The sequence below is a fragment of the Notothenia coriiceps genome, unplaced genomic scaffold, assembly GCF_000735185.1.
Source record: "Notothenia coriiceps isolate Sejong01 unplaced genomic scaffold, NC01 NC01_scaffold00037470, whole genome shotgun sequence".
Lineage (NCBI taxonomy): Eukaryota > Metazoa > Chordata > Actinopteri > Perciformes > Nototheniidae > Notothenia > Notothenia coriiceps.
The window spans coordinates 223,034-249,664 of record NW_011370171.1 but is presented as its reverse complement, the minus strand read 5'-3'; the positions used below and the strand labels follow the sequence as shown (position 1 = coordinate 249,664).

At 39.1% G+C, this 26,631-nt stretch overlaps 2 protein-coding genes across 4 annotated transcripts in view; both read right to left on the bottom strand.

Moving 5' to 3' along the window:
- The window catches only part of LOC104967573 (carboxypeptidase Q), a gene marked incomplete at its 5' end in the record, with an annotated part of 309,328 nt that overhangs the window by 60,406 nt on the left and 222,291 nt on the right, over positions 1-26,631 (bottom strand). The window lies entirely within an intron of this gene.
- Positions 6,374-26,631, bottom strand: part of LOC104967557 (focal adhesion kinase 1) — a 71,950-nt gene continuing 51,692 nt past the window's right edge. For 2 of the 3 annotated variants that reach the window (XM_010797048.1, XM_010797047.1), the window contains exon 26: positions 24,398-25,418. In XM_010797048.1, the coding sequence (XP_010795350.1) occupies positions 24,528-25,418 (891 nt within the window). In that variant the 3' untranslated portion in view covers positions 24,398-24,527. Of the gene's footprint in view, positions 8,596-9,148; positions 9,235-9,349; positions 9,431-9,884; positions 10,041-11,223; positions 11,233-11,437; positions 11,570-17,051; positions 17,115-19,518; positions 19,645-20,183; positions 20,367-20,892; positions 20,971-24,397; positions 25,419-26,631 lie in introns of those variants that run through there. The other variant, XM_010797049.1, reaches the window with a different exon arrangement.

Sequence of the window (26,631 nt, the reverse complement as noted above, 5' to 3'; positions counted from 1 at the left end):
TTGAACGATAACAAGAACGGCTCTCACCAAGTACGACTCGGTTCCCCTCGTTCATATCAAAGAGCCGTTCAAAAGAATCGGCTCGTTCGCGACCGACACTCACGCTCAATGCGTGAGTGTTGGCAGCCCTGATTTAGGTCCCATAACATATTTTACGTAATAGCTGGATCCCAAAAATCTGCGGTTCTTTACGTTCATTGACAGGATTATGACCAGAGTAATTTAGTTTTTCATTGTTACCTGCAATGTCGACGGCAGTCATGCATATTTCCAATGGCGCAGGACATGTCTTATTGTTGCCGTTGCAATCTTCATTAGTCGGCGCAGAATTGCACACATAGCAAGAGAGTGACAACCCTGCAGGCATAAGGACAACAGATAGACAGAAATATGAGATTTACAGTACACAACATGATATAGTACGTCTCTTGATAAATAAATAAAAACGTTATATAAAAGCATAAGGTCATCATGCTAACCGAAGTAAGCCAAGACAAGCAGTTTTAAAATGTGTGTGTCACGTTTTGACATTTATATATGCTGTTTGGTATGGTTGCTTATCACTGGTAAAAGTTGCATATTCCTGAAATGTAATTAGAGTCCAGGGGAAATCCTGATCTGTGTAATTAGGTCTTGAACTTAATGTATATGTTCATTCAGACAATCATAGGTCATCATGATGCTTTATAGCCACAATTGTCTTGGATTTCGTTTTTTCTGAGAATGTGACGATCTTAGTCAAGAGTTGTTAGGGTCTACTACTCTACTTGAACATATTTTGAGAATTGGTATGAAATATGACTATAGCATTTAATAAACGTAATAGCATCTAGTCTTTGTGACAGGAATGCAGATATTACTTAATTTCCTCTTCTCTAACGGTGTGAGCATGAGCAGTCAAAAATAAGGCTCCTGTTTGTCTGCTCGTGGAAAAAAGCCCAAATTGAATATGCACAATGACAGACTGCTAGACATGTTCACTCTGCCTAAAGAGCAAGACAATTATAGAACTGTTTATGATAGACTATAAAGTCACATACAAAAATCCCCAAACTAGAAAGACGGCAACTCCCAATGACAGCATTGTTAAAACTTGTCAGGCTTGCTTCTATAATTATAAAGATGATTGAAAACAAAGCAACATACTGTTCCTCCCATTCAGGTTGTTGTTCTGCTTTCTTACCTCATAGCAAGAGACCAAAGGCGCTAAAGACTCTGTGTCTTAGAAAACATACTTAACCACTTACACAAGTTAATTATTAATAATGTAATAACTAAATAAGATCAGTACTTTCTCACAGTGTGAAAAGGGCACCAATCATCTTTTTAGCAATATTACATATTACAAGATGTTAAATCCCCTCTCAGCTTATGTTCCTTTAAATAGTTTGGACACAGTTAAGGATCATTTATTGTCATTTTTTAAAAACAGGTTGTACAACGAGATACAGCAGTAGCATACAGTCAATCTATGCTACACAATAGAGACATGATGAACAAAACCATAAAAACAGTAATGCATTCAGGTAGCATATCTTAATGTACATTCATATTTGAAGACATTTTTTTAAAATATTAACAATGATGATAACTTTTAACCAAGTCTGTTTGACTTCACTCCTATAGAATTCACATTTTTCATCTCAAGGCATTCTATATTTTCGTTTGTAACTAAAAGGGACTTTGAGTGATGATTTTAGTTTTTTTGCAAACCTTAGGCTAAAGCCGTCTGGTGATCACCTATAAGAACTATTTATAATGTCACATCCTCTGAGCTAAGCCCCGGGTGTGTAACCAAAAATGTGTAGCCACAAATGAGTGTGTTGGTGAGACAAGCCCCTAACCCTTCACATCCTACCGTCCAAACAGTCTGATCTTAGCTTACCTGAAGGGACGAGGACGGAGAGGAGCACAAAGCTGAGCAGCATCTTCATGTCAGCGGTGAGTGTGTTTCACCACCTGCCTCTGCTGTCAAACCTGGTGTCTCATGCTGTGGGTGTGTCTGTGGGTGTGTGTGTGCGTGTGCGTGTGCGTGTGCGTGTGGGTGTGCGTGTGTGTGTGTGGGTCTGGGTCTGGGTCTGGGTCTGGGTGTGTGTGTGTGTGTGTGTGTGTGTGTTTGTGGTATCTATTGTTTGTTTTACAGAAGCACCACGTCACCGCAGTTCTTCCCACATCTTCGACTACTGTAGTGTTACTGGAAGCGTCTCACAAATGTCATGTGTGTGAGTGTGTGCCTGTGTGTGTAGGACATTCCTTGATTTCGCTGTGGTTTCACAGATACTTCACCTTCACCAAGTGTTTTCTTGTGGTGCTGAAACAAGTATTACATTATGACTTTCAGTATGTTCGGCTCAACCTGTGCTGCAGGGCTTCTTCACGTGTTTACTTTATTTGTCTTTATTCTTTATAAGGCTGGCTCTCCCTTTTATATCTAATAATAGCCTGGATAAATACATCTAGTACGAGAAAGTACAGAAATAAGAAAAACAGGAGTAAGGTTTAGACATTAAGACATCAAAACTTGTACGGATATGCATAACAAAGTGAAAGTTGTTGCTCATAGTGAAGTAACAACAGAATTATCAATGAGTAAAAGTATACTATTATGCAGATTGGTCCATTTCAGAATAATATATGTGTTTTTATTCGAATTATTGATGCGTTACAGTGTTTAACAAAGCTGGTGAATATGCAGCTAGTTTTCATTCCTTTGTATACTGCAGGGAGCTTGTGAGTCTCAAGGTATAACTAAAGTCTGATTAAAGTGTTGATTATATTTCACATAATTTATCAAAATCTGCAGGGTGGAAGTACAAAGTAGCAAAACATTTAAATACTCAAGTAAAGTATAAGTAGCTCAACATTGTTCTTAAGTACTGTACTTAAGTAAATGTGCTTAGGTACTTTACACCTCTGCTGTAATTCACCAATTTCATAGACCAAGAATATTTAATAATGAATATATTTGTGAGTTGTCGCCCTGATACCAATTCCAAATTTATATTTCAATTTCGTGCTTACAGCTTGTTTTCGATGCTCTTTAGTGGCAAAAAACCATGTTATTGCAGTTTTTTAATTGACATGAAACCGCTGACAACATTTCTGAAACGATCTTGCAGCCCGACACAAAACAAAAATCTAAGGTTGTAGATATGCGGGTATATGAAGGTGCTCTTTTATTGACAACATTTTGATGAAGGCCACATGCCTGACATTATTTGACCTTACACTGGCTCTTAAAAGCATTATAGCACAACTATTTCCATCTTAAATGAACTACATCTTGCAACTTTGAAAAGATAAGAACATACCTTTACTAACCAATAACCCCACCCCACCCCTGAACATTGACTGTGATCCTAAATACTTTGAAATAAAAAAACGCATCATATAGACCCTCCCTGTCAAATAAATAAATACATCAAATGTTTTCACTAGATATATGTGAATTGAAAAAATAATGTATTACTTGAAAACATTTGCAGGACTCATGGCACTCATATCATCCTCATATCTGTCATGTCGCATATGTTCAGTGTTAACAGAGGAATGTACATACACACCCAACACACACACACACACACACACACCAAGTAAACATCTAGCACACATAACTTAACACACTTTTTCTATTTGTCTNTTTATACAATGCTTATTTACATAGGAGTGTCACTGGTGTTACGTGTTACCTTCTCCAAATTGTCACTGGTGTTACCGTCACTGGTCTTACTCTTCTTCCTGGTAACACGTAACACCAGTGACACTCCTATGTAAATAAGCATTGTATAAAGTATAAAAATAATTAAAAAAATAAAAATACTTTAAGCTCTACTTGTTGTGGATTCATCAAGTTAAGAGTTAGTTATTGCTATTTAACAGGTTTTAGATGTTTTTAGAAGGAATATATTTCAGCAGATTTGTATCACCCAGATTCCACCTTTTCTGTAGAATGACCCATATGCCATTGTATATGCCGTGAGCTAATTATCGAGCCTTCATTGTAAGAGTCCAACTTTACTGAACTAAGCCAGTTGACCTTATTTCTCATTTCGTAGACCGCTCGGTTTGCTGTTCCTTCACTTTATTTGTATATTTATATACATTTATTTTNCAATATTTTAAAAAAAATCTTATAAAATAGCACTTTATCTCTGCTTACACCAAAAGTAAGTGACAGCACTTCCACCTTTTCTGTAGAATGACCCATATAGGTGTAAGCAGAGATAAAGTGCTATTTTATAAGATTTTTTTTAAAATATTGAAGTTAAATGCATCAACCTGGTGCACTGAGAGCAACATGAATTTAAGGATACATCTCTCAACACCCAAATGAAACAGAACTGTAAACAGATTTTCTTTTGCTTTATGGATATTTTACAAATCACTCACCTTTTAAACTGTATTCTTGTTTTACTGTCATATAGTATAACTGTTTTTCATTTATTCTCATAAATGGTGACCAAAACGTTTGAGACCCACTGAGATAACTAGACTAAAGTTAACTAGCTAAACAGAGAGTCCCTTACCTCACTGAGCTTTATCTCTTTCAGTCTGACAGGACAGAGCTCTCCCTCTCCTTGTTTTAGAAACAGCTTTTAATATCCGTTAGCGCAGCTAGCTAACCAGATGCTAACAACAACAATGCAAACAGTGAGTTTGGTAGAAATATACTGTCTGTATAGGCCTAATAGTAAAGTTATTTAAGATGATTTTACATTATAAATATTCCCCAAAATTATTCAAAGGCACATTCCTCCAAACTCTCTGCTGTAGTATGACCAACAGGAGACTATTGATGTGTGTAGTGAGTTTGGTAGAAATATACTGTATAATAGTGAAGTGATTGAATATTATTGTATTCTCTTTTTTCGGAGTTGCACTTTGCAGACGGTCCCTGAGCACTTGTTTCTTCTCCGGCTGCGGAAAGAGACCAATTTAATGTGTCCAGCTCGGAGGACGGTGCATATTGGCTTTTTTTGATCAACATGTGATTGTAGTTTGTTGTCTTACCACGGTACATAGGAGACGTAATTTGTGTCTGAATAAAGTTTTGTTCATGAGTTATTGATCCGTGAAATATTAATCTGCCAATATCGTTCTAACTTTACTGAACTGTGCGTATTCCACTGTAACGCCCGGTACATTAATGGGAAACCCTAGTTTGTACATGTTCAATACATTTGTAACACTGTAGCCTACACATGAACGTTTCTTTTTTCGGTTCACCAAAAAAAAAAAAACACACTCCAAGCTGAACTTAAATGTTGGCAGCCCTGCTGAGAGTAGGGTTTGTTTTATTAGAGTATTACAGCTTTGGTCTATTATGGTATATTTTCAACTTTAGCCTGTGCAAAATGTGGGAAACTATAATGACTCACTCTAATAACCTGCTGTGTGTCTCAGGCACTAAGAAAACCATATCAAAGACGTGTGCCAGTAAGGCGACCTGCAACGGAGCGGCCGGGTCCACCTCGGTCGACTCCAACGGGAACGGGAACACCGTGAACTGCTGCAACAGCTTCAACTTCTGTAACTTCAGTGGAGCAGAGTCCATGCACACACACACCGCCCTGCTGCTGCTGCTAACTGCAGCTGCTTTATTACTACTGTCACACTGAGTCAGCGAGTCGTACGACCAATGCTGTCAGACGATGTGGGAGTTACACTGCTGCTCTGTATAGAAAAGTATTTTTATACATGTCTATGTCTCAATAGTGATTTTATGTAATGTATGCTCTTTAGTTGGAGTTACGCTCTAAACATACAAAGCTTCTTATTAAGACTTTCTTCACAAGTATAACATATATATTACATCCTGACCTTCCTATGAATACTGATTAATATATTTGAAAGCCTTCATAGATAATGCAATATGGTTCTTATATATTTCCTTTGAAATCTGAGGAATTTCAGGCTGTACTATTCTTACAAAACTACAGCTCGGAAAATGAATTCAGAGGGTCATAAACTATGCAGCAGTTTGTCTTGCCTGCAACCTTACATTTTATATGCAGAATTTTCTAGGAAGACCTCATTCTCCCTTTTGAAAACTTTACTGCAATTATTACCAAATTCTAATTTTTGGTCATAAAAGACTTCAAATAATTCCTATTCCTGATACAAAATTGCAACTTTGAAACCAGAGAAGGACATTTTCAGGTTTTACAATTCATTTAAATCTGTGTAAAACGTCTAGAATACAAGGTTTGAAGGCAACTCAAATAACTTAAAGTAACCCACTGTAGAACTTACAAGTAAGTAAGAAAATGCATCTATATATCTTATCTACTGGAGATATAAAGCTTAAAATGTAACGTTTTCAAATAAACCTCTTAATGGAAAATAATGTGGACAATCTGACTTCAATTTCGTCATTATTTTTTTTTATTTCATTGTTTTTTCCTCCTCCTATTTGACAAGATGGCTGATGTAGCCCAGAAGACAAAATAAAAACCAGTGTTTACTAGTTCTGTACAATTCACCAGTGGTTCACACCAGTATAGCTTACAAGATACCAACATGAGCAGATTTACGCAACGACAAGATAAAATAGATAGTTTTTTTAACCTTTTTTTCAACCCCTATAACACCCAGATATTTGACAGTTTAATTGCTGCCTAAACCTGGAGATCAAATCTGGGTAAAATAGAGTTAAAAAAAAGTACGATATTTTTTTTTTGGGCTGTGCAAATATGCTCTTCTTCATACCAGTATATCATGCTATACCAGTACAGCCACCAGTATATTTCATATAGAATTATGTCATACTCCATGTGGGGTCACTATTAACAAAGACACAACGTGTGGGCTGCTGTTTTTTCAGTTCAGTGTTTTGTGTCTGCAAGACAAGTTCCAGTCATGTGGCTCCACTGTGTGTGTGTGTGTGTGTGTGTGTGTGTGTGTGTGTGTGTGTGTGTGTGTGTGTGTGTGTGTGTGTGTTTCCCTGGGGATTGTTTTCAGAGGAACATATTTTAAGAGTTACACCTGACAGTAACTTCGAAACTCAAAGCACAGAAATTCCAGTTGTGAGGTTTATTTGTGTCCCCAGTAAATTCACTTTGTGACACCAATGGGTGAGGGGACAGCATGACACCAGTCTTGTTTGATGAACTGAATGAAATTGGGATTGTCGATGAGGAGGAAGAAACGAGATGAGACACCCAGTGACTAGTCTGAGACATGATGTCCTTTTCTGCCTCCAGGACAAATTGGAAGTATTAAGTCACTCAGAGTGAATCCTCAAAATCCACCTTCTTTATTTTCTGTTTTAACTCTCATCAGAGTCAATGCTGGGATTGAATATCTGCTTGTTACAAACAGTTTTCAGTAAAAAGGAAGAAGATTGTGAACACGTAAAACATGGAGCCAGCTAATAAAAAGACTAAACTAAATTGAGTGCGAGGCGGGTGTTTCCTGACTGCGGTGTTTACACAGACAGAGTTGGATTCTTCACATTTTGGAGTCTTTAAAAACCGGCTCAGAGAGGAGCTGAGGAAGACGTCACGAAAGAGAGGAACAGTGATAACAAAAAGTCAAAAGGAAGTGAGTGAAATAGAGAAAAAAGACGATAAAAGTGTGTTTTTTCTTCTTCAGGCAGCAGACCGCCTCTAGAACTGTCCTCAATACCCATCTTTCCCTCCGTCTCCTCCTCTGCAATGTCTGAGTCTATAAATAAAACCTGGTGAGACGGAGGGAAGACGGGAGTGGATGGAGGAGAGAAACGGGAGGAGCGATGGAGGCTGCTTCTCCAAACCAAGCCTTCGCTGTCTTTACTGTGAATGTCCTTGTTGCATCCACCCAAAGCACCGGGAGCTGAGCATGTGATTGGAAGTGCCCATTCAGAAGAATCAAAGGCGATGTGGAGGTATTTCAGCAAAGGAAAAATGTCACATCCAGGGGTCACAACACACAATATCCACACATGTACTGATAATGGCTGCTGGCTGACGGCTCATGCAGATATGGTGCAGATCAAACGCAGTCTGATCAGGGTCTGATGGCTTTGAGTGTTATCCGACGAAGACTAATTCACCAGGTGTCAACATTTCCAGATCCAAATAGATCCCATGATAGTGTTTCTGTTGGTGGTCTTTGAACCCCAGGAATCAGGCTCTTCTCAGTCTCATAATTCTAAAATCTTCTCCTTTTTGCTTTTCCTCCTCTCATCATTATATTACAGTCCAGAGAGTGCGAAGCTGCCAGGTCCCTGATTCAGGAAGTGATTTGCACTGTTCTTGTGTTACGAAAGTCACAGTGGTGGAGAGAAGACCTCGGCTTACACAGGATACAACATCTAATGATTCTTCATGGACAAAGATCAGAGCCGTTCTCCTTTGACATAAAGCAGCCAGCTCCGATAACTCTCACTTGACGTAACTCTAATTTTCCATTGATAACAGTTACCAGAATGATGCCTTCTCTTTTAAATAATAGACCAAGTCCTGTTGGTCAGCTCAGCTGTCGTAGGGCTAGTGTGGGCGGGACTGGGACATCATTTTGAGCCTTGATTGGTCAATGACATCCAATAGGTTCTTGGCGTCAACTGCAAGAGCGTGAGCCGCTGTCAACATCTGCTTCTTATAGTCCTGCTGCAGACTGGGACAGAGCAGAAGAACACACACACTCAAAGATTACTTATTCAGATACAACTAATGGGAGACAAGACTAGTACAATATTAAAGCCACTGTTTATACAGTTTCCTCTAAAATATGTCCTCTAAAAGCATAATGAGTTTCCTTTTTATTAAAGTGCCTCCATTCCAGATACTAATTTTGGAAGCTTCTGAAGCTTTTGCACCATTGCTTAAGTTTAAAGTTTGTGTCTTGTTAGTACATTGACATATAGAGGATAGTCTCTCCCCCCTGTTTATGCCCCCATTTAACTCGGGCTGGTTGAAGGTTCAAAGGTTTTAATGTCATATACACAGTGAGGTTGTGTAATATAAAAACTTGGTTTACAGATATCTCAAACAATGCAATATAAATATGTACAAGACTTAAAACAAATATATTTTAAAAAAATAATAAAAAAGGGCATAACAGGAATGTGTGCTTCACCAGTGCGCAGACTAGGAGCAACTTCATGATGTCATCATTAAGCACTGCATTACTAGGCATTACTAATACAATATTGTACTAGTTAAGCTACCTGGTCATCACATATTGTTGGGCTAACTTCATCTTCCCAATCAGCTCGGCCAAGTCAGAGTTCAGGAGCTTCTGTGCCATCTCGATCTGCAGAAGAAAACCAGATCATTAAGTATCAATCTGGTTTAATGATACTATTCCAATATAAATGATACCAAACTACTCAAGCGTTTTACAAAAATACACAAGAGTGTGTAATTACCTCTCTGTGTGTGCTGGCTGGAAGCTGTGGTAGAGTCTCATCCACTGTGGCCAACAGTGTCCTCAACGCCAGACCCACATCCTGAAACACACACACAGACCGTAGTACTTTAAAATGATACCTTCGAAACAGAACATTAGGAAGTGAATCAACTCACATGGTGTTAAAAAATATATATACCTTGTATGTATATGAAGAAATATAAAATAAATATGATTAAGTGATTAAGTAAACAACAGGTTAAGATGAGAATTTAAGTAATATTTCCTACACATATAGAGATAACCAGGGTGGAGAAATACATTAAGTACAAGCAAAGATACCACAACTGAAAGCAACCTCTTGTGAGGCTAAAAGGACCGATCTGTTGTCTGGTTACCGGGTGAATCAAAAATGATTAATAAGCACCAATATGTTAATACTTTAAAATCTTTAAGGCAGAGGTCTGCGGCTCAAGAGGGTGAAACTGTAAATTCAGCGACCCTCTGAGAAATAGTGATGAATATGAAAATGAGAGCTTGAGGGCTTCGATTACCTTAACCATAGGAACGTATTCCTCTGGAGGAGCTGGCTGGATCTTGCTCGACATCTCGATCACAGCCTTGACCAATCCCGTCACGTTCTCGTACACTTTGTCGTTGGAGCGGTCCAGGTTGGCGGTGGGGGGCGGGCTGATCTCTTGAGGCTGCAGCTGAGCCAGGAGAGCACAAAGGAAGCAATGAGTCACAGGCGGAGTGATTAAAAAAAACACCCACAGGTCTGTGTGAAGGCATCGACACACAGATAACAAGTTGAGACAACAATGATGAGAAATATGAGTCTGTACAAATGTAAAAATCCTGAATGATTTTAGAGACACACATGAATCATGCCTTTGGTTAACTTTGCTGCACATATTGTGGTAGAAATTGAAAGACAAAACACTTCTTAAATATCTGAGTAAATAAAAAGCTAAAAATAAAAAACAAACCCTAATATAGGTGAACTATTAGATAAGATATTAGATATTAGATCTGAAACAAAATACTTGTAATTCTCTGTTTTTGCCACTAGATGGCAGTAGCACACTGGTATAAATATACGTAACTAATGAGTCCATTTAACCTTGACCTTGCTCTACCCTAAATGATCTGTTTACTTTCAAATTGTGAAGACAAATACTATTGCTTGAACTGCTACTGAATTAGATTTTCAGCACTGCTAAAAGAAATTCTGTGAACCAAAATAAGTCTATTAACTTAACGCAGGTTTTTCTACATGTTTTGTTTACCTTTACCTCTTCCCTTTAGAGGGATGTCTCTTTTGCATTATCTGTTTCAGACACCTCCTGTTGCCAAAACACTACAGCTCTGAATCTTGCACACATAATGGCCAGCTTCTACTTCAAATACAATTCTAATAAATACAAAATGAAAAAATACTACTATCTGATTCTTGTGTACAACATTAAGATTAGACATGCTACAAGAAGGAAGGAACTTCAAAAATTAAAACAGAGGAGGAGGGATCTCTCTTTCATTTATATTACTATTTTGGATCCTACTCTGACAAAGTATTTCACCATGGCGTAGAAAAAGAATTCTAAGTGCATCCTTTGTTCAAAATGTTAAACAATGGACAATTTCATATTAGTATAAGACAACAAGCTAAACTATTTGGATGTTAGCTTGAGTTAAAAAACCAGTAAAACAAGAAACCCGATTGGTATTTACACAATAATTGGCACTGGGTGATAAATGTGTTTATGTGTTTATATGACAACAACAATCTGTTGGACAGAGAGATCAAAGATTTGATTGAAAGAGGAATCAAATGGGCATGACAGACGAGCAGAAGAGACGCACAGTCACACACACAGACAGTGTGCTGCTTACCCGCCAGGGCTAGAGGCCGACAGTAAGGCAGAGTGCAGGAGGAAGAGGAGGAGGAGGTAGCAGCCAAAGGAAAAGAAGATAAAAGGAAAATATTAAAGCATTAAAAACATGCAAACCATATATTTAGTAAATGTATCCTTGTCTGTGCGTGCTCTCCTTTGAGGTGAGTTTTATATTAGTATGTAGGTGTGCTCTGATCTGTGTGTTACTGTACCTTGACTCCATCGTTGTAGCTGTCTCCGGTGTTTAGACAGGCCAGACTGCTCTGGGCTCCGGGTCGGGGGGGCTTCTTTGGGGGAGCTGCATGCTCTGCAGGAAACGATATATAAAAGTGAAAATTCTTCTTCTTCACAGTTTCACAGTCTCCAAACCACTACTGGACAAATAGTACTTTCTTAAGCAGCTCTTTCTGAGGGAACAACCAGCTACTGTATGAGTTCGTACTCATACAAACTGGTATTTGGATCTCCAACTGAAAAACATTTTCATTATCAATTTATAGTCAAGTCTATGAAAACGAAATGTGACGTTGTTAAAGTTGAGTTTTTACCACAAATAATACATTCCTAGTGACTAGTGATTCCTCACATTTGAAAATCAGATTTTGCTAAAATAAACACCTTAAACTATTTCTTCATAATCAAAAAAGGTTGCCCATTCACTTCCTCTAGATCAGGGCTATTCAATTGGCAGCCCGCGGGCCAAATCTGGCCCCGGGTGATATTTACTGGCCCTTTGAGTATAATGTTAAAAAGTAATCTACTTTTTTTTCTTTTCTTTTTTTAAAGATTTTCTTTTGGGCCAGAGAGCCTTTATTCCAGAGAGGGTGTTACATCTGCGTGAATGATTAGATAATTTCACCTAAATTAAATCAAATTAAATTATGTTGATGGTTAAATTAGCTTCACATGTACTGAGTTTTGAACTTGCCATTTAGATCTATAAAGGCCTTGGGGCTATGTTGTTTGATTTAATTAAACACAATATATGCACTCCACTATGCTGTTTAATTTACTGTATCTGAAGCTCTTATTTCAAGCCATCTTTTTCCCGGCCCCTTGCTTTGGATCATTTTCATCAACCGGCCCCCATTCCAAACTAATTGAATAGCCCTGATCTACAGAGACACGATGAGTTTGATGTGAAAGAGCATCTCAGCAGACCAATACACACGTGGTCTGCGGATGCTAACACACAACCCCCATAGACAGAATTGCAAACACTCCTATTTTTAACCATGTAAGAGCCTACAGGGTCGGAGCAGATTGTAGCTAATCTCAAAGAGAACTAGTTTAAATAATACATGAAATAGCCGCGCTACACTCTGAAACTTGCAAGAGGAACAACATTGCAACTTTTCACACATGGAGAAACACACACAGAACAAGAGCAAGAGGGATGAAACTGGGGAGGGAAATTTAGCTGGATAAGAACTATTTGTATCATGCTCGATGGGTGGGTGATAAATAGCTGTCATATAAAGCATGGTTGGATCTTTCCACAGAAAAATTATGTAGAGCAGTTTAAGGTAAACAGGGTGGCGTGGGATATTGTGATAAATACACATTATTATTGCAGTACACAATTATATAAAAAGTTGTGTTTCCTTGCCATTCCTTGTGCCCTTGCAAAGCCACATAATAGAACTTTCCCGGAAATCCACACGACAACGATGAGATGATGTTGAAGAAATGTACTCGTCATGAGCAGTGAGTTTAGACAGCTATGTGGATGGGATCTAATCTAAGATTAGATTTAACCTTTTGATTTCAAGTGAAAGGGTAAGGAGGAATATTTAGGCTCTCCTGAAGGTTATTATGGATATGTCTGTTTCAATCCAATGTAAATCTACACCGATTATCAGCATGAGCTTAACATATTAAAGGAAGGAAGGTCAGCTAAAAGTCAGGTTGTTACGGTATTTGTTAAACATATACCGTACAAAAATGGTTGACCCACCAGTCCAGCAGCAAGTCCTAGGTTTGATTCGTAGTTGGCTGGACCTTTGCTTCATGTCAGTCCCCTACTGTATTATCCCATATTACCTGTCTCTCATTTTAAACCTTTATTTAACCAGGTGAATCCCATTGAGATCATCGATCTCTTTTTCAAGGGAGACCTGCAGCAAGTAGGTTCCACATGAAGACATAAAACAACAGAAAAACTAAAGGGACATCATATAACATAGTTACAATTTACAAACCTATCGACAATGACAGGTACCAACAGTATCAGATTGCATAGCATCTATCCGAGCTTTAAAAACATGCAGTGGAACCATTTGCTCAGTTTCCATTCTTTTTGCAGACTGTTCCAAGCAAGAGGAGCTGCGCACCTAAAAGCTTTCCTACCTAAGTCAGTCCTAGCACTTGGCACATGTAACAAAACCACATCATGAGATATCAGGCAATAGCTACTTGCAACTCTCCGTGTGATCAGAGAGCAGATATAAGATGGTAGTTTACCCAACATGGCTTTATAGATGAACATGTACCAATGACTGAGCCTCTGAACAGTTAGTGAAGGCAGACCTGCCCTGGCATACAGGGTACAGTGATGAGTAAGTACTTTACAATTAGTAACAAATCTTAGTGCACTGTGATAGGCGGCATCTAACTTGATCAGGTAATGGGCAGGTGCATTCATATACGGTAGATCAAATCGCCATAGTCCAGCACAGGTAAAAAGGTCACAGTGACTAGCCTTTTCCTGGCTTCAAATGAGAAACAGGACTTGTTTCTAAAAAAGAAACCTAGCTTCACCCTCAGCTTTTTAAGCAGGTTATTGACCTGAAGTTTAAAAGAGAGGCAATTATCAAGCCAGATACCAAGGTATTTATAACAGGTAACCACTTCAAGTACTTTTCCTGCGTAGTGACAATATCCAAAGTGGTCTCCGGTATCTTTTTGGCTTTTGAAAATAGCATTACCTTAGTTTTATCAACATTTAAAATAAGCTTAAGCATAGAGAGCTGAGTCTGAATAATATTAAAAACAACCTGCAATTTAACTACCAGTGACATTTAAGAAACCGCCAAAACAAATATACACATTAGAACCCAGAACTCCCATCAGGGGCCTGCTAACGTTTGAGAAAGCCAATGGGATGGCTGAGCAGGGCTGAGGAGTGTAATGTGGCGTGATTTGTCTCACCAGAACATCCTTTCTGTGAGTCGCCTCCTCTCCTCTCTTCCAGCAGGCTCTCTCCATCACCCTGGATCCCGATCACTGTGGCTGTGGAGGGGGGCCTGGTGACACGGAAAACAAAATAAGCCTTTATTCTCTTGAATCGTATATTTTAATGTGTCAATTGTTTAAAAGTCAAATGAGAGAGTGAGAAAGACAAAAACAGGGAGAAAAGTGGGGAGGAAATGAATGAGTTAAATTCATGATTGATCAAGTACAACACGATTAAGTTAGCTGATAACATTTAAGCATTCAGCAAAACTACACATACCAGATACTCTGTACTTAAATACATGCTGCAAAGAAGGAAAATAAAGCTGTTGTCATTCCGGCTACTGAATCATTTTTATGTCAACATTTGGCAGCTTTTTCCTTTCTGTACACACACAGACCTTTACAAAAAAATCTTATTTCTACAATTTATACTAGGACACTTAACATTATAATTACTGTATTGCACGATGAAATCAGTCAGTGTGTTTGACATGGAAGGGCCTGATGTACCAACAGTTCTTTATACTTGCACATTTCGGGATTGTTTGATTCCCATTTATTGTTTCCAAGAGGTTGAAGCAATTAATTATATTCTAATTAAAAGTGAATCTCAGACACCAACACTGACTGACGTAGGAATACAGTTTGAACAGCAGAGCGAATCAGATTTGGCACCAAGTTGAAAAATATGACTTTAACTTACGTTTTAAAACAGGGGTCTCCTGACATGAGCTGTGTACTGATGATGACCTATGAAAAGAAAAATAGATGTGTTAAAAATGTCAGGTTTCACTAGCATTCAATGTTTCCATTAGCCTGGATTCTTATTCAAACCTTTTGGTAACCCTCTAATACTACTACACAAGAATCAACCAGCTGCAATCTGCACTCCCTGATTTACTTAAAAGACTTGATTTGATTCATTAGCTTTCTCACAAATTAGGAAATATTATACAAGACCTAAAGCAAATTATGGCTGTATTTGCCAATAGTTTTCCATGTTATATCTCTCACAGGCTCCGCCCTCTATTGGACTCTATGGGTACTATCTTATCATGCAAGCATTCACCTACTGAGATTTCTATGGACGTAGCCGGCCCCGGGGCGGGCCTACCTGAATGCGTGCGCATCTCACTTCCGTATAAAAGGAGGCCTCGCCTCCTGACCACCATCCTTTACTCTTCAGCGAGCGGAGGTGATAGCCTAGCACTGAGTCCGTGAAGTTTTGAGAGAAGGGAAGAAAGAGTTATAATACCTCCAGGGAGTCGCCACACACACACACACACACACACACACACACACACACACACACACACACACACACACACACACACACACACACACACACACACACACACACACACACACACAATTTACCACCACAAACCACAGCCATTCAATGGGAGGAGGACAAGCAGAGAGATGAATTACAGAGACAGAAATATCTGGCCCGTGGCAAAACAACGTTTTTTTTTTGCTGGCATCAAAAACACAGCTGTGTTCTCAGCTCTTGTGATTCCAACTCTGGGATAAAGTAACAATAAAGCTCTGATCGACAAAACTATTTTGTTTTAGGAGAAAAAACGTAATCGCAGAAGGGCAACACACTGATGACTGAGGATCTAAAATAAACAAGACTACAGGAGGGAAGAAAGAGATGGAGTTACTTTTAATACCATCTGTGTTAAAAGGTATGATCACCATTATGTTTTGCCCAGTAAAAACATCTTTGAGTGAAAAATGTGCATCTGTCACTGCAAATCATTCAGTTACACCGCAGTGCTCAACAAAATAACTGTGCTAATCTCTTAAGTGAAGGCCACGAAACGTATTTTTTGTCTTCCTTTACAAACACTGATGTTGTAGCAGGTCTGAACACAATCATACTGAGGTTGTAGCTAGTGATTATTTTAATGCAGTAAAGCTTGAAGACAAAGAAAACAGTGTTCCAAGTAAGTACGTTATAAAGTAAGCAAGCAAGTTAAGTAAGAAACTAAGTATTGAAAACTACATCCAGTTAAAGTGGCACTCATATTTTTAGCTGCAGCTGCAAGACAAAGATAAGACAAGATCCACCATATTGTCCTCTCATGGTACTTTGACGCTCTTAAGAGTGTGGATATTCTTTAGCAGAGACTACAGACTGCCAGCATGCTGAGGTGCTGGGAGTAACACTGGGATAGAAAGAAGAACAAAGATGGCGACTTGTTTTCTTGCAACAGTGCCCTATTAATAACTGGTGATATTGTGGGAATTCATTGACCCCTCTGTAGTGACCCCGCCCCCGACAGGTTACTTCCTGTCCCTGGATCAATGCCCCCTAGCTCTAATCCAAACAAACAGCCAATCACAGTGAGTCCAACCAGAATGTGGACTTCCGTCAACATTTATCGTTATCAGGCATCCTTCTCTCTTAAAAACACAAACCCTTAAGAAAAATCACTTCCCTTTTTAATGTGTGACAAATGGTCATGAGGGTGACAGTAACAATTAGAAGGATGTGAGGCACAGTTCGTTAAGGGGAAAAATATTAACTCCTTCTAGTCAAAATGTTTCTGTGTGAATGACTGTTATTGTCCCGCTGCCTGCATAAATAACACCAACTAACAGTGAGCTGGATGGAGAAATCAGATGGAGAAAGTAACTTACCGGTGGTTGAGGTCCACCGTCTTCTCTGTCTAGACTCCCTCTAGAGCTTCTAGAGTCTGGTTTCTAAACACACAAACAAATAAACATAAAAATAAATCTACAAAATTCAAGTAACTACAGTAAGCACTAGACTGGTTTTACATCAATTAGATATTAAACAAGGCAGATTCAAAGCTCTATATTAACACTTAGGAAATTGTTTTTCCAATTGACACTAAGTCACATTGCTTTTATTTGAGTGTATTCAAAGGAAGTATTGCAGTTTTATTCCTGGGAGTTTTTTATGACCAATACCCTTTCATGGCATGCCACCAGCTCCAAATCACATGCAGTCGTAAGACTGGTGCAATACAGTATACGGTGCAATTTGAGTCACTTAAACCAGTAGATTAGAAGTCATCTTGCATTTAAATAAAAAAGAAATCCCATCGAAAAACTGCCATGTACAGCCTTTATAGTGAAAGACTAAATGGAGGTAAAAACACCCTTAAATGAATAATTAAAAGACAGTTTATATTCTACTTTGATATTTTAAAAAGGGAGAAAGTGACTCCCAGCTCTTGAAATCAAAGTTGAATCTGAAGTGTTACAATGATTATGTGAATGAGAAAATGAATGAGTGAAACACAGCAGTGAAACTCACATTCAAAATAAACGTACTAACTTATGCATCCAAAACAAAGTCTCCGCATACATACTGTACAAAGCTGCAGGATCCGAAAGTGCAGGACAAACAAGCCTTTTCCAATTTAAGTAAAACATTTGAGGTTGACAAAAATCCCTAGAAAAAACGCCAAAATAAAACACACAAATATCCCCCACACACAACTTTCACACGGTCTACGCCTACCAGTTTTCCAAGACAGGACTTGAAGACCAGCATTGCCCTTGAGTTCATCAAAGTTGTCTGATGAAGCGTTTGTGTCCGATTTATTGCGTCTGTGTTGCTATCAGCTTCTGATCTTACTGTATCTCTCTCTCTCTCTCTGTGCCTCTATGACTGTGCCAGTAGTTTCATCAAGACATGAATTCAGATATAACTCCAGCTTCCTGCCTGCAACACACTTATATCTGACGCATGGAGAGAGGGAAGGAGAGGAGGAGGAGGAGAGGAGGAGGGATGGAGCACGCTGCCAAGCAGCCGTCATAGTCTAAGTGCACATCTTCACCCTTCTTTCCCAAACTATTCTGTTTTCTCCTCCCTTTCTCCCCCCTCTCTCTCGCCCCTCCCTGAAGTGACAGTGTTATAAAAACCAGCCAGCCTCCAACACACACACTCACACACATAAATATACGCCTTCCTAGCTTTTCAGTAATCTTGTGTGTTGTCAGTTAGTGGTTGTGGGTCAAAGACAGACTGTTGACTGGGCTGTCAGATTGTCTAAGCCTATCATTAGCCTGGAATTCACACAGGCCACACCTGCCTTCAGACTCTCTCCCTCTCAAGCATGTACAATAAAATACTAAAACCCCAGAGATCCTTCAATCAGTGTTCACAGAAAAATGCATCCTACATGAAATCGTTCTCCTTCACCTCCCCCTCTTTTTGTCAGAGGGTCTCCATCAGAAGCAACTAGCTCCATCAGACAGCAATACACACTACATTCATTTTGCCTTGTATGATAATTTTACTAGAATAGTTAGCTGTAATAATGTATGTATGTAAAACCATAGTGCTGAGAATCACACACACTATTAGATATGTTTTTTCCCGAGGTCGTTTGAATGTACCATATGTTTGATGTTTTTTCACTAAATGTTGTATGTCTTATTTACAACATGTTTTATAACAGCGTATCCAAATGAAGTCGGTGTCTGGTCACAGATTATTGTCTTGCTTTGGCTCCAATAGGAATGCAATGCAATACTCGTAACCTCTGAGGGAGTTAACTCATAATGATATGTTCATTTCCAAAATGACTTTAGTTTGTTCTATATTTATCAAATGTATGGAAATGTGATTGTCCTCGAGGAGCATGTGATGTATTCCAGAGAGTCCATTAACACATGTACAAAAACACAACAACATGCATCATGGAACTTAAATTAAAAGAATCAACAGCACAACTGACAAGTCAAGGATGGCAAATAAGAGAGAAAGCTTTGCATCAACAACACTTCCCCATGCACAACAATATCTAACAAAAAATACTTAGGGATATTAAAAATGTAGCCATTCACTATACTCTACCGTTTTTCAATGAAATATATATACGTACCCTCCATTGTTTTATAATAAAAAGGATGCATCTGATCTTACATTTATTTGAAGTAGTAATAGAAAAAATCGAAATGGTCTTATAATAAACTTGAATGACATTGTCTAAATCTTTGTTTACTTGCCTCTGAAGTTAATGCTGACAGAATTCAGTGTATCAAACTAAATCTTATGTTAAATGAACCGTTACATTCTTAGTATATGTGTGTCTGAGAGTGTGTTTTCCAATGTGAGTGCTCTGAGTGTTACCAGCAGCCTTTCCTCCTGCTCCAGCCACCTCTGGTCCTCCTCCATCTGCTGTTGTTGTATCATCAGCTGTTCCTCCATAAACAGGCACTGCTGGCCTACACACTGCTGCATGTCTACTGCCCTGTCCTACACACCGACACAAACAAACACAGTACAAGCATGCAACAAAAGACAAGCATAGCAACAGACGTGCACACCAACACAGGGACACACACAGACACATACACCAGACAGATGAGAGGCTGAACTGAGATGATGGACACACACTGAAAATAATGGGTGTAAATGGGCCGTAGAATAGGAACATTTAAATATAATATTGTAAATGTGTGCCCTGGACTCATTATGCAGGTAGGGCTTTTTATTCACTATGTCTTTTGAGGATGTAAAATCATCCTAATAATTTTTAATCTTTAAGCGTTCGACTGGTATATTCAATATTGTATGACTGTTAACACTTGAAAATGATATACCTTTAAATAACAAACAAAAACAGCTTTATAAAATACCTTGTTCCTGTCATTGAGGGGTAATGAATGCAAGCTAGATGAATAACCTGCTGTGTCTTAACCAAAAATAATAAATCTGTGTGAGTTTAAGTTGTATCCTCTTAATTTACCCGTGTGTATATGTGTTAGTGTTTGAGTGTAACATGAGTCTCCTACCTCCATCGCTGAGCCCCATAGTGCCATGTCGTGTCCATGCGGAACGGGAAGGTGCTGAGAGTGTGTGTGGACGTGGTGGCGGGGGTGTGTGTGCGCGTGGTGTGTGTCCAGCATGGTGGCCTGTGGCGGGTACAGGGCGCTGGGCACCGAGGGGAGGGTGTGAGGGCCGGGGTATCCTGCCATCTGATCCAGAGAGGGAGGACGGAGAGAAAGACACACGGTTAGCCGGTTTTCAGTTCTCTTTTGATTACATCTTCACCTTTGTTATTAGTAACTATAGGTCATTTAGCACCCTTAAATCCTTTCAAATGTGCTATACATTATATCTTTCAATGTTATAAGTGGTGGACAAATCACTCAGATCCTTTACTTAAGTAAAAGTATAAAGACCATCCTCTACACATACTCCTTTAGAAGTTAAAGTCCTGAATTCGAAATGGTACTAAAGAAAGAAAGTATTTTGAGCAAATTATAATTTAAGTAAAAGTAAAAAGTAGTATGCAGAACGTCTCTTTCAAAAGTTTAAAATTATTATAGAATACAATATTATATTGTTTAAATGAATAAAAAACGATGTAGTTTGTCAATGCAGAGCGGATATGAGGTACTTTGAAACAACTGGCTGGGTAGTATTAAATATGGGTGCATTACTATTTTATATCCCAATAAAATGTTACTTTTATATACACAGTCTCTGGCACTGGCGTACCTGGTAGTGTCCAGGATGTTGGGGACTGGGATAAAAACCTTCACTGGAGCGAGGACTAGGATATCCTGGTCTGCTAGGCTACAGTCAGAGAGAGAGAGAGAGAGAGAGAGAGAGAGAGAGAGGAATAAAAAAGACGGGGGGAAAAAACAATAACACAGTTAGAACACTTGTTCATCGTTTCCCCAAGATAAACGTTAGAGGACGGGACACCGGGGTCATTCAGTCAATCCACACACAAACCCCTCGGTGCTGTTTGTGTGGCTGGGTTAGCTGTCAATCAAAACAAAGGGAACACCCACTGGGCTGCAAGTCCAGCAAGCTGTTAGTCGAAATGGCACTACATAGTTTCCCTATGTTACAAACAATGAAATCCAAGGATTATTGTTATAAAGTATGTGATATTCCTGTTCTACTCATCCCTGGGGTCTGTGGTTAGATGTGATGCAGAGTGTACGAGGTGTTATGGTTGCAAGTTCACCAAAGACTTCTCTTTAAAGCACAGTTGTTCTTCTTATTTGGAAGTATTTGTGTTGAAAAGGTTAAAAAGTAATGTAAAACATAAGAAATTGTTTTACTATCTTGTGCCAACTACTGATGGTTAAAGAGGAGCGTGAGTCGGCTTCTCGTCTCTATTTGATTTGTATTTCTTTGCATCGGGCTAGTAGCTAAAAACAGAAGTGCTTGGTGAACCCACACCCTTGTTGCTTCTCTTGGTTTCTGGTGATTTGTTGTGATGAAGCTGTTGAAAGTTGATGAGCAGTTTCCCCTCTCTTTATGATTAAACCTCTCTAACACAGAGCTCATTAGCACAGCAGTGATGTAACCTCTACCTTCCACAGGCTCTCATAGTAGCTTTCTCTGGACCACACCTCCGACAGCAAGACAAGACACAAAGACACACAGGGAGGGAGACAGACAGCAGAGAAAGACGGGGAGGGAGGGAGAGAAGGGGAGAGAAAAGGAAAAACAGTAGGAAGGGAGGGAGGACATAGAGAAGCAGACAAGACAGAGAAACTAAAGACCAGACAAACAGAGCGGCAGACAGAGGGAAACGTACAGCATGGTGTGAACATGTTCACACATGAAAGGACACAGGGCTCCTTCACAAGAACAAAATGATATCTTAAATCGTCCCGAAACTGATTCACAGGCCTGTGGTAATCTATCCAAGTAGAGGGAGGTTTACCGGGGAATACCCAGTTTAAAAAGGGCAAAATAAACACAGGGACGACAGACAGATAGGAAGGTTAATGAGGAAGTAGTTGCACTAGGGTAAGACAGCTATGGGTAACTATCTGTTCCACTTTGGATGAATATTTGAATGTAAGAATGAATGACTAAATAAATAAATAAATAATGCAATGTTGAAAAACGGTTCCTTTTTTGATAGCTGAGTTTGGGGTCCCTGTTTTTACCACTACGTCAGTTTAGGGTGTATTTTCAGCATCTGATCAAAATGTATATCTATGGCTTGCCACAACACATCTTAATCCACAGTTATGTGGGACAAATAGACTACTTTAAAATACACATTTTGTGTAGGGAAAGGTCAATGTTACCAGATAAAAGGCATCACTTACGCAACCTGTATTTATATTTAGAGTACTGGTACTTATCTTTTTACAATCTATTTTCTTTAATCTTTTTCTGTTTGCACACCATGTTGTTTTCTTGTGCACTGGGACAAAGGAAACTGAATTTAGTTATGCATTTTGATGGATGACATTAAAGTTTCCATTGTGTCTTATATTTGGGGTTTTATGAAACTGTTTTTAAACACGGCGCTTGACAAAAGAAAATCTATTTTTCATTATCTTGAGCATTTTAACTATTTCAGGGCAGTATATTTTGTAGACTGTAATTGCGATTCCTTTCAAAATTAACTTGTTGTTGTGAGACACATACTGCTGTTACTAACATGTAGACCCATGGCATAACTCTAGGAAGAATTTTAAGTATGTTGAGCAGCACAATGTAATTAAGGTTTTCTTTTGACTTCATGTATCACTCTGGGGCACAATTCATCGACTCCCACACATTCATCCATCATCAGAAAACAGACTCACAACAGGAATTTATTCCAGCTGTTGTAAAGATTTAACATGTTATTCAGCTAAGGGCCAAACAGAACATTGACTAAAGGCACATCTTATTTTATGCAGCTATTTTTGTTATGTTTCCATCTCCTATGGTACCAGAAATATCTTTGATTTTAGCAGTATTTCCTATATGTTAACATGAAAGTGTGTTTTAAACACTTTATTAACATTGAAAGTAATACTTGTTTCCATGTAGGAGGTAGGGTGAAGTTACAGCTCAGTGGGAGGACTAAACGCTCCTTCCAAAAACAGGGTCACCTACCAAAACAAACTCATGTGTAGTACTACTGGCCAGAGGTCAAGGTGACAGAGAGCCAGCTCTGAATAAACAGGCTGGTAAAGACAGAACCTTGAGGTAACTCTTAGAGTGTATTCATAGTAACTGTTTATCCTAGCCATCACAAATGATTACAAACTTCAATTTGACTTAATTCAAAACAGAATGTAGTACGAGTTCAACTATATCAAATGGTTATAGCTTTCCTCCTTTACAAGGAGACCCGGTCCTGTGGAGTGGAAAAGTTGTTGAATTACAGCAGCATTAGTTCTGGACTTTGGGTTCCCCCTAGTGTAAAGAAAAGTGTTTCACTTTTTTTTTTACCTTGCTCTATGTCATTTTAGTTTGATTGAAATGTCAAAGCAGGTTAAAGGTAGTTTAGATAAATGATATGCATATTTGTCTTCTGGCTTATCCATGATTTACTGTATCTAAGTCCTACGTGTGTGCGAGGTGTCTGACTGTTGGTCACAGGATTTAGGATTGATGTGGGGCACCCTGAACAGGCCAGAAATAGGTTACACTAATCCCAGGTCACATCAACACAATGCCTGACACAAACATAAATATCTGAAACTACATTCAATCACGACAGAGGACCTTCAGCAGCATGTCCAACACAAATAAAACATGTCATGCAAAAACATGCTCATTTTAAAAGTCACTGGTGTTGTCAAGCATTGTTTTAAAAACCACTGCACTCAGTACAATTCAACGATTCACAAATGAGTTTGCGTTTGTTGATTCATCCAGCAAAAACCGTTGCAACATTTCTTAAAATATGTGTAGTTCACACTGGGCTTATTTTTGGACCGAATGTGGTAAAGATAAAGAAGGAAATGAGAAGGTAAGGAAAGTCAAGGGGCTGATTGCAGTGACGCACCAAATGATACTTTTAATAAATAATACCTAAGAACGTCTTTATTCTGAATTTTAAACGTTGCTTATGTAGTCAAGAATACATAATTAATAACAAATCCCTTAAAAAAATTGATTGATAGGAAATTTAATTTCAAGATTCTTGCTTTTGAGTTTTGGTTCTTTATGGTTGAATGCAGTAAGTCACTTTGGATAATATAATGTAAAGTAATGTTAAATAGATTACAGATACAAAAGAGGCCATTTTTAATCCATTCAATGTATCAGCAGTCTGTAATCAATTATTTGAATCTGGAATTTCTCCCCTTGGATATTCATCAAAGGGGCTACACTCTTGAATGTTGCAACCTTTTTTTAGTAGTTATAAAAACAGCTTTAGCTCAGGTTAACAGTACACCACCTGCCTTCGTGTGTCTTTCAGAGCAGGGGATGGGGAAAGCTGTGTTGGTAGCTACAGGGAGGCGTGGCATTCGACTGGGTGGATGGTGGTGGGCGGAGGACAGAGAGCAGGCAGAGGGTCTCGCTGTACATGGAAGAGTTAGGGGGGCAGGAGAGACGAGCGGGGGCCTCCCACATGACTGCACAGCAGGGTGTTGGTGCTGGGGGTCAAAGTCAGTTTGTAATGGAGTGCTGGGATTAGTTTGGCAGCCGGGGTGAAAGCTGCGCGGCAGAGTTAGGGTTTTAGGATTAGAATTTGACTCTGGCTGGATGTTTTGGATGGTGTGGGGACACATATTTGACAGGCTGCGGGGAAGAGAGTTTAAGTTAGGACTTGATTGGGAGAGGAGTGGGGAGGAGAGCCAGGGATGGGAGATGTTTGACTTTGGCTGGGATGAACAGAGCAGGTGACCGTTAGTGGGGGGATTTGTCTTGTGTGGACAGCTGCCATTGGACCAGCTCTCTGAACTGTTGTGAGGTGGAAAGTAGAAGTTAGGATGAGACCGTAGGGATAAGCCGGGTTTGGATTCAGGGTTCAACTTATTGTTGTGCTGAGAGAAAGAGTGATTGTAGAAAGTGGAGTTTTGAAAAGGAAGTGATTGAGGCTGAGGGTTGGGAGCAGAGGAAAAGTGAGGGGGAAATTGCAGAGATGATAAGTAGAGCGGAGGAGCGGGTAGGTGAGAAGAGGTGAAGGGAGACGAAGGATGAGGGTTTCCAAGGCAGAGGGAAAGCTGTGAGGCAGAGCGCTGGTTTTGATGGCAATGGTGGAGAGGTGAAGGAGCAGAAAGACAGTCCAGACTGAAGGTGGGCTGCAGGGAGGGGCGACGGCTGGGCTGCAAAAAGATAGACAAGGGTAGAGGACGAACACAAGGAAATAAAAAAGGTATCATAGAAGATAGAGATATGTAGTAGACAGGTGAGACAGACAGGGAAGAGCTGAAGCCAAGACTGTAACCAAAGCCATACAGCAAGTGTGCCTCTGAAGGGCATAACATGTTTTACAAACACAAGTAAAAACCTTTCCCTCCAAGCAGAGCATTTACATTAATGTTGTTCTCAATGAAACAAAATGCAGCATTTACTAAAACCTGCAAGAAAAAACACTATGATTAAACTAGCAACTCTCTCAATCCTAAAACTACTCTGCAACACATATGGCTTTAGTTATGACCAAGAGTAGCAGTTAGCAGATGCTAACAGCAGGGGCATGAGGGGGGGGGCAGCATGAGAGGGAGAAGCACCCAGCAGCTGGGGAAACAAGCTGTGAGTTGGGATGGCGCCAGTGGGGGTGGTCATTATGAACAAATTAAGAAGTACATGTATTTTTTTCAGGAAACTGACCATCATTACACATTTGAAAGTAATGGTTTACTTTTATAAAAAAATAAAAGTAAGATAACCGATCCAGTGCATACATATGTATATAACACAAATCAAATATCTGTCCCTTGTTCTAATATACTAGAATCTTTTATGAACAATAACCTTCCCACTGCAAGATCACCATAATACGTGATCACAAGAAGAAATGCCTACATTCTGTCAAAACATCAGGTTTTCAGATAAAACATATTCAATTGATCAAAAACATCTCAATGCTGCAAAAGGCCAGAGTCAATGGACCCACATTTGCTTATTTGTGTGAAAGCGCATTTCCCCTATAATATGGAACTTTAACTACATGCATCAAACATTCCTTGAAAAGTTGTGATTCAAAAGCATGAACCCATTAACATGTATAGTTTCCTATTTGTTCAAAGTAAGAAAACCATATTTTACAACTGACTTCAGAAATAATTTAACGCTACAGGGGTTCTGCAGAAACCTTGCATGTTCAAACTAGAGGACTTATTAAATCAAAGAGTTACCAGTTGAATCATTTCAATGTCTCGATATTAAATGGTGAACAGTCACAATCATGTGTGATGCAGCAAAAACAGACAACAGAAAATATGTCACCAACTCAACATGGAGAGGCTAACGGAAGAGAGCATGGGTCACAATGATCAGGGCGTCTCATTGCCAACAGTACAAACACAACAGACA